Below are 9358 nucleotides of genomic sequence, written 5' to 3'. Positions count from 1 at the left end.
ATCCCAGCGCTTGGAAGGCTGAGCTGGGAGGATCACAGGTTCGAGGACAGCCTCAGCCATGTAGCGAGACTCCCGGCAACCTAGCAGGACCCTGTTTCAACACAAAAACCAAACCAAACAACAGAAAAGGGGGCTGGCGGCGTAGCGCGGAGGCAGGAAGGCCTCAAAGACGTATGCGGTGCATTTGTTCGGGGCTACGGTGTGGGCTCATTGCCCCTCAAGTTTAGTGTTGTCACCCAGTGCGCACACGGGACCCCAGCAAAGTTTGGGGTTTAGAAAATAGAGGCTGACCCTTCAGGGTGGATGCTCTTCCTGCCTGTCATTTCTTCTGTGGGCTCTTGCGAGGTTTGGTCACTTGCCTGGCCTCAGAGAAGGACACAGGGGCACGGAGGGGAACTGCCTACGCCACCTTCAATGCTCCCTGCATCTCCCAGGACGCAGAGAGACAGGCTCTCCTGGGAGGGGCGCCATTACGAGCTTCCAGCTGAGTCTAAGCTGTGAACAGCAGGCTGAAGAGACAAGGACGGTGGCGTCCTCTGAGCCCGCCCCCCTGGGCCCTTCGCAGGGATGTCATCAGGGACCTGGAGGAGATTTGGAGAGAAATGTTTCTGTCCCCGACTTTCTTGGGTGTTTACAATTCCCCGCCGAATTCTTGGGACCTTAATCACATCTGCTTCCTAGCTGACTTAATACTCTAAAACATGACTCCCTTTCCACCTGACCGCGGCGAGGTACAGCGGGGCAGGAGGGCGGCCTGTCCGAGGCCAGAGGTTCACCCGCGCAGCTGATGAATCAGGTGTGAAGCCAGCTGGGGCATCCGCACTCCCTCCGGCGAGTCTCCCCAGCCGCCCGCTCTTTCCTCCTCTCCCGCCCTTATTTGGAGCCCCTGACAGCCCAGCCACAAACAGACGGGGAGCTGGGCGCCCGCCAGCCGTCACCCTCGGCTTCCCGGAGCAGAGCGGGTCCTGTGGCGGAGGAGAAAGAATCCCGAGGCGCGGCGGGAAGATAACCAAGGACTCGCTTCTGCTCTCCTCACACCTTTGAAGTGGGGGCCTCTTGAGGCCAATCAGCAAGAATGTGGGGAGCCGCTGGGGCTGCTCGAGGCAGAGGGGCTGCCGGGCTGATAACTTTAAAAGGGCATCGCCCGCTGGCCCCTCACTCCCATTACTTTATCGCCACAAGTGACAGAATTGGGGGTGCTGGCCCCCCTGCGCTCCCGGGGAGCTAGGGGGCTATAAAAACCGGCGGCGCTGGGCAGCTGGAGGCAGTGACGGATGAAGGCCAAGACGGGAAACCCGGAGAGGAGAGAGAGGAGACTGCAGGCACCAGACCGCTCCCTGGCCAGCAGCAGCATGGGCTCCCTCTGCGCCATCGCCTTGGGCTTCCTCTTCGTCCTCACCGTGCAGCTTCCAGGCCAGACCGGAGCGAACCCCGTGTACAGTGCCGCGTCCAATGCAGACCTGATGGAGTTCAAGGTAGGGCTGGGAAGGGGGCACAGCCTGCGGCCAGGGAGGGGGGCTTTCTGGTCCTGGGTGTATTTCTCTAGGTATTCTCCCAGTCGCTGAGACCTCTCCCTTCCCCTGTATTTTCTTTTTATGAAGAATCTGCTGGACCATTTGGAGGAGAAGATGCCTGCAGAGGATGAGGTGGTGGCCCCACCAGCCATAAATGAGCAGAACGAGGAAGTGGGGGCAGCTCCTGGCTCTCTGTCTGATGTGTCTTCCTGGACCGGGGAGGTCAACCCAGCCCAGAGAGATGGGGGCGCCCTCGGGAGAGGCCCCTGGGATTCCTCCGATAGAGCTGCCCTCCTGAGAAGCAAGCTGAGGGCGCTGCTCACCGCCCCTCGGAGCCTGCGGAGGTCCAGCTGCTTCGGGGGCAGGATGGACAGGATTGGGTCCCAGAGCGGACTGGGCTGCAACAGCTTCCGGGTAAGTGGAGTTGGGGATGGGAAGAGAATTGTGCTTTTGTTGATGGGCCAAACTTGGCAAAGAGTTCTACCAGGAGCCGGGCGTGGTGGGCAGGCTTGTCATCCCAGCATTCGGGAGGCTGAGACTAGAGGATCGCGGTTCCCGGGCAGCCTCAGCCACTTAGTGAGGCCCTCTGCAACTCAGTGAGACTTTGATTCAAAATAAAGAATAAAAAACAGGGCTGGCAGTGTAGCTCTGAGGTAGAAAGCCCCTGGGTTCCATCCCAAGTACTGTCAAAAAAAAAAAAAAAAAAGAATACTACCAGGGGCTGGGCATAGTGGCACAGGTTTGTAATTCCAATCCTTGGGAGTCTGACACAAGAGGATTGCAGGTTCCAGGACAGCTTCAGCAATTTAGAGAGACTTTCAGAAACCTAGAAAGACCTTGTTTATTTAAAAAAAAAATTGGGAAAGGGGACTGGGGGTGTAGCTTGGAGGCAAAATGCCCTGGGTTCAATCCCCAGTGAAACACACACACACACACACACACACACGCACGCACGCAAGCACGCACACACACACACACACACACACATACATACATGCCCTACTGGGGGAATCTTTGGTGGAAAAGTGACTGGTGTAGAAGATTAGATTCCTTCTGAGATTTCTGTCCCAACTGGGTGGGTGTCCCTGTGAGTACCAGGACAATGTTATCAACCTTGGCTACAGCCTACTGAGAAAATGCTTTTATTTTATTTATTTATTTATTTTTATTTTTGGTGGTACTGGGGTTCCTGGAAGCGCTTCTACCTCCGGGCTACACTCCCAGACCTATTTTTACATTTTTATTTGGAAACAGGGTCTCCTAAGCCAGCGTGCGCGGCTGGCTTCGAACCTGCGCGATCCTCCTGTCTCCGCCTCCCAAGCGTGGGGATTACAAGCATGCACCACCACGCCTGGCAAGAGAAAATGCTTTTAAAAACACCCTTGCCACCGGGTGTGGAGGTCCACACCTGTCATCTCAGTACTTGGGAAGTTAAGTCAGGAAGACTGCGTGTTTGAGGCCAGCCCCACTAACTTAGCGAGACCCTCAACAACTTTGAGGGACCTTGTTTCAAAATGAAAAAATAATAATGTGTGTGTGGGGGGTGTAGCTCAGAGGCAGAATGCCCCTGGGATCAATCCCCAGTACCAAAAAAAAAATTACTGCCACAGGACTGGGGAATTAAAATACTCACAGGGCTAGGTCATCATTACTCCGCTAATTGGCAATTTACGTTCCTCTTGGAACCGCAAGATGCTTCAGGAGTTAAGTGAAACTGGCAAAGACTGCTCTTATTAGTGCTAAGGTATAATTTGTTTATCAGCTTTGGGGGCCCAGGGTCATCCGGCCAGAGTAGGTAGGGGCTAGTGGGGAGTAGCTGGTCGGCGGGTCAGGGTAAGAGGTTTGGGTTGTCCTACGAAGCTGGCTCTTCCAGTAGAGCCAGGTCACCAAGCCAAATCTGTTTTTCTCTTTGTAGTATCGAAGATAACATCCAGGGAGGAACAGGCGGCCAGGCCCCGGGGAGGCCGCGAGAGACCTCAGCCTGGGCTCTCCCGCCGAGTCTGTTCTCATCTCGTTGCCATGGCGTTGCGAAGAGCCCCTTCTAGAAGCTCCCGTTTCCTGCCGACGGGCCTCACGTTTTGTGCTTAATGTAGATGAAGTGGTTTATTTGGGGTTTCCCTGCCTCCCCCAGCCCGTGCGTTAAGGTAGACCCTCACCTGTTACCAAAAGCAGTTGGAAATAAATAAATAAAATTCAGCACCACGGACAGAAGCCAGCAGTTGCCATTGTGATTTCTTTCATTTCTGGGCGTGACAGTACAGCCCCTCCCCCGCCCCATTCCTCATCATTTTACTGTTAGTTGGAGAAAAGGGCGCTCAGCTTCTCTCTCCGTCTTCCCGCCTCTCCCTCCGTTTGCTTTCTGGGTGGGGAGGTGGGGGGACCTCAAACAGCAGCTCTCCACCTGCTATGCCTCTTACTCCAGCCTCAGTCACGGAGCCTGGAAAAGCCCCTGGAGGCTGATAGGACATTTATTTGTACGTAGACTTGCTCACTGAAAAGAAAACGAGCATCTGGGCTCCCCCCTGGTTCCAGATGAGGAAGCCTGTACGCGATCGCAGTAGTCCTTCTTGGTCAGTTTTGGTTTGCTTGAGGGCGCACTTAGAGAATGAGGGTACTGGCTACGTTTTCTCCGGTCATCTCGGGAAGCTGCTGCGGCCAAGTAAATGATTACACTTTTAGTTTGGTAGAGGGCTGGGTTCAAAAGCTCAGTGCGGGGTTTCGAGGTGAAGGAAGGTTGGCGGCGCCAATACTGCGCAAGTCCGTGCGAAACACGACCACGGTCTTCCCTAGTTCAGGTCCCAGGGGCTTGGGCTTGTGGACTGGACCGAGGTGAGGGCCGCTGGGGACAATGAAGCTGTTTTAAAGCTTTTTTATCTACTTCTGGAAAGGGTCTTGTCCTAAGCAGAAAGCACCAGACACTAAGTTCCCCTTCAACGGGGAGCGGCACCCTAACTTCTCCAAACACCCCACTCTCCGCCTCAGATTCAGAGTCTCTCTCGCCTCCTTACCCCCCACTCCCCTCTCCCTACCCTGGTTTCAGTCTTTCCTTCCACCCGGGTGCCCGCTGTCCTGTCCCAAGGACATCACTCATCCTTCAAGCCTCAAGCGTGTGCCACCACGCCCGGCTAGCCCTATGGCTTTAAATTTTAGTAACTCTTTGTGCTTTTATTGGAGCACTATAGTCTTACATCATAATGTAAATTATGTTGACAATGACATACATGCACCTGCTTAATTAAAAAAAATTTTTTGGGTGGTGGTACTGGGGTTCCTGGAAGCCCTTCTACCTTCCGGGCTACACTCACAGACCTATTTTATACTTTTTTTTTTTTTTTGAAACAGGGTCTCTGAAGCCAGCGCGGCTGGCTTCGAACCTGCGCGATCCTCCTGTCTCCGCCTCCCAAGCGCGGGGATTACAAGCGTGCGCCACCACGCCTGGCTAATTTTAATATTTTTATTCAAATATATGAATCATTAGGGCAATGAACTTAAATTTTTTTTAACTGATGCCCTGTAGTCATACATCTTAATGGGGTACGAGATGGTAGAGGCAGACACGCGCACGTCACTCATTTGCCCTCCCCCAACTGCCACCCGAGTCCTCCCCGCTGCTTCTCATGTTTGGCTTACTGACTTTAATATGTTTATGAATGTACATCGTGTACATTAGGGAACCCAGCTCCATTTTACTTCTTACTTTGAAACTGGGCCTAAGTTGCTGAGACTGGCTGCGACCCTCGATCCTCCCGTCTCAGCCTCCCAAGTGCTGGGACGAGGCGTGCGCCTGTGCCCAGCGGGTCGAGGTCTTAACTTTCACAGAGCGCGCTCCTGCTGGGGGGATCTGTGGGGCAAGCTCCTGAATAATGCCGCCAGGAAACCAGATCCCCTTCTCTTCTGGGAACCAGAGAGCTGATTTCTGCAGGAGGATTAGTGCACTGGAGGCAGCGGTGTGCACTCAGGGGGGACAGAACAGCGGTGGCCGGTGACCTGAGATGTCCCACAGGAGTACATTTCTTATTAAGGTAAGGTCAGCGGACCCCATGGATAAGAGGCCTGCTGGGCAGTGACAGGAGAGAACGGGGACGGTGAGACCATCCAGGGTCGCACTCAGAGGGAAAATGAACCGGATGTGGTGGTGCGCACCTGGAATCCCAGTAGTTGGGAGGCTGAGACAGAAGGATCATAGGTTTGAGGTCAGCCTCAGCAACATAGTGAGAGGCTCAGCAACCCAGTGAGACCCTGCTTCAAAAACAGAAACTAAAATAGGGCTGGGGGTGCAGCTCGGAGATAGAGTGCCCCTGGGTTCAATCCCCGGTGCCACAAAAAACAAGAGAAGGAATATGTTGAGTACGGTGGTGCTCAACATGGTGTCTTGTAATCCCGGTGATTAAAGAGGCTGAGAGAGGAGGATGGCTTGATTGAGGCCAGCAGAGTCCCTTAGCAAGACCCTGTTTCAAGATAAAAAATAAAAAGGGACGGGGGCATAGCTCAGCGGTAGAGTGCTCCTAGGTTTAATCCTCAGTACCACAAAAATAAAGAAAATAATAATAAAGTAGAAAGAGAACAAAAACCAAGCACTCCTTGAAAGAGCACCAGCCGGGCATGGTGCACGCCTACAATCCCAAGAGTTGGGAGGTCGACAGGAGGATCACAGGTTTGAAACTACCCCAGCAATTTAGTGAGACTTTCAGTGAGACCTTGATTCCAAACAAAAAATTACAGCTTGGCGCGGTGGGGCACGCTTGTGATCCCAGCATACGGGAGGCTGAGACGGGACGATCGCGGTTCGCGGCCAGCCTCAGCTACTTAGTGAGGCCCTCTGCAACTCGGTGAGACCCTGTTTCAAAATAAAGAACAAAAATAGGGCTGGGGATGTAGCTCGGGGGTTGAATGCTCCTGGGTTCCATCCCCAGACCTGCAAAAATAAATAAATAAACAAATAAATAAAATAAAATAGGGCTGGGTGTGTAGCGTGGAGGCAGAATTAATCTCCAGTACAGGAAGGGAGGAAGGAAGAGAAGGCACCGTGGAAACACAGCTCACAGACAGACACAGACATTTTATTCCGACATGTTACCGTTACGAGAACTTCCAACTTCCAAAAGTTCAAATAAAAATAGAATTTTACAAATTAAAAAAAATACAATTTATATACACAGTGGAATTAGCTAAGTTACCGTATAAACAAACAGTGCAAACAGGAAAGGGACGCGCGGCGGCTGTGGGATGCCGAGGCCCGGGAGCAGGGCGACGCTGCAGCCCTGCCGGGCCTCCCGGGGCCCAGCGCCTCACCCGGGCCTCGCCGCCTCTGGGCCATCCCGTGCCGGCCGCGGCCAGCGGGTGTCCTAGCTAAGCAAGGTCATGAGGGAAGCCACAGACCGGAGCCCGGCCACGCGTGATCTGCTGAGCTCAGAGATGGAGGGAGCGAGGCTCACGGCTCCTGGGGGCGGGTGAAGTTGTCATCTTTGGGCTTTGCGGAAAGGGCTTGCGGGCGGGAGGAGCACGGGCACGCGGGCACCCATGGGGGCCTGGGCTCTGGTCCTCCTTGGTGGCCAGCTGGCTGCTGCCAGGGGATGGGCATTGGCGTTCCATTGCCTATTTCTAGGCTAAACCGATGACAGTGAGATCTGGTGACTCAGACACAACACCGTGTCACGAGGGATGAATTCCGGCCACGTCCGCCCTGCAGCGTCCGCCCCAGGCCAGCAGCTGTGGCCCGCCCTCCAGGCCCTCTGCCAGCCCCGGCTCTGCCCACCCAGAGGGCTGGGGGTCGGGACGGCTTCTGGCAGGCCAGACGTCATCCTCCTGACTTGGCAACTGATTCCTTCTTAATAAAAGGAAGAAGTTACGTGGTCGAGCTTTGCCATAAATGAGATGGCAGCCGGCCGAGACAATCCCACGGCACGGGCTGCGTTTCCTCACTGTTTACTGGAGCAGCGGCCCGACGCCCAGGTCAGCGGCACCCAGGGAGGCTGAACTGGAGGACTCAGAGTCATCCGGGGGCTGGGGATTCAGCTGAGCGTAGAGCACTTGCCCAATCTGTGCAAAGCCCTGGGTTCCATCCCCAGCAACACACACACACACACACACACACACACACACACACACACACCCTGGGTTCCATCCCCACTAACACACACACACACACACACACACACCCTGGGTTCCATCCCCACTAACACACACACACACACACACACACACACACACCCTGGGTCCCATCTCCAGCACACACACCCCTGGGTTCCATCCCCAGTAACTAACATACACACACACACACACACACACACACACACACACACACACACACACCCTGGGTTCCATCCCAGTAAACACACACACACACACACACACACACACACACACACACACCCTGGGTTCCATCCCAGTAACACACATACATACATACACACATACCCTGGGTTCCGCCCCCAGTAACTAACACACACACCCTGGGTTCCACCCCTAGTAACTAATACACACACACACATACATACACACACACACATACCCTGGGTTTCTTCCCCAGTAACTAACATACATACACACACACACACCTTAGGTTCCATCCCAGTAAAACACATACACACACCAGTAACATACACCCCCCCTGGGTTTCATCCCCAGTAACACACACACACACACACACACCCTAGGTTCCATCCCCAGTAACTAACATATATACACAATACACACACACCTTGAGTTCTATCCCAGTAAAACACACACACACACACCCTGGGTTCCATCCCAGTAACACACATATATACCCTGGGTTCCACCCCCAGTAACTAACACACACACCCTGGGTTCCACCCCTAGTAACTAATACATACACACACACACACACACACACACACACACACACACACACTCCATTTTGGTCAAAAAGATAAACGGCAGAACAGAGAGGACCACCAGCCAGGGTCAGTTGGAAAAGATCCCGGGGCAGCCCGTTTGTGAGTGGAATGAGAACGGAAGATTCCGTAGGGTGTGCTGGGCACGGGACCCTCAAGCCTGATGACCCATGACCAGGCTGCAGAAGCCAGGCCCAGGCACCAGTGCCTCGGTGACGGTCATGGTTTAAAAACACTGAATGCAAATGAGTCCCAGCTAAGAGCTGCCGCGGACACCATGAGACCTAGGAGTGGAGGAAGGTAAGCGCAGGCCCCAGGCTCCAGGCTCGCTAGGGGCCGCTCCAGGCTTGCAGCCCAAGGAGACCAGGCCCCTGCCAGCCCCGCTGAAGTTCTGAGCCCTCAGCAGGGTGCGGTGTGGGGCGGGAGAGGCCTGTGAAGACCCCTCCCTCCTGCTGCCCTAAGGGAGCCGTGGAGCTCTGGGAGCAGCTCCGCTCCCCGGGCTCCCTCCGGGCGGCCTGGCCGTGCACCCTGCTCGGGCTAGCTCTGGGGCAAGGCCAAGGCTGAGCTGGGGCTGTCTTGCTAGGGACACGAAGAGAGAAACTTAGAAAATCTAGTAGATTTTGGAGATGAACTGAAGTCAGATGGGGAGAAACGTGGTTCTGGAGACCCGGGGGGACCTGCAAGGGGCGAAATAGCCAGCACGTTAAAACGAGGGGAGCTCAGCCAGGCGTGGGGCGCACACGTGTAATCGCAGCATTGAGGAGGCCGAGACCGGAGGATCGCGGTTCCAGGACGGCCTCAGCTACTTAGTGAGGCCCTTTGCAACTCAGTGAGACCTTGTTTCAAAATAAAGAATAAAAAATAGGGCTGGGGGTGTGGCTCAGAGGTTGAATGACCCTGGGTTCATTCCCCAGTACCACACACAGAAAAAGAAATTAAAAAATAAAGAAAATAAAGAAAATGAAAGAAAGGAAGGAAGGAAGAAAG

General features: G+C 54.3%; 1 protein-coding gene across 1 annotated transcript; it reads left to right on the top strand.

Annotated features, from left to right (window-relative positions):
- Positions 1 to 1352: 1352 nt before the first annotated feature.
- Positions 1353 to 8935, top strand: NPPA (natriuretic peptide A; the record flags this gene model as incomplete). The annotated part of the gene is made up of 3 exons (XM_080691286.1): positions 1353 to 1475; positions 1602 to 1928; positions 8834 to 8935. The coding sequence occupies 3 exons, from the start codon at positions 1353 to 1355 to the stop codon at positions 8933 to 8935; spliced, it is 552 nt and encodes a 183-aa protein (XP_080547412.1).
- Between the last annotated feature and the right edge of the window lie 423 nt (positions 8936 to 9358).

This window comes from Muscardinus avellanarius (genome assembly GCF_963383645.1).
Source record: "Muscardinus avellanarius genome assembly, chromosome: 3".
In the NCBI taxonomy this organism is placed as follows: domain Eukaryota; kingdom Metazoa; phylum Chordata; class Mammalia; order Rodentia; family Gliridae; genus Muscardinus; species Muscardinus avellanarius.
Note: the sequence above shows the minus strand (reverse complement) of the source record. Positions and strands in the feature narration are given on the sequence as shown.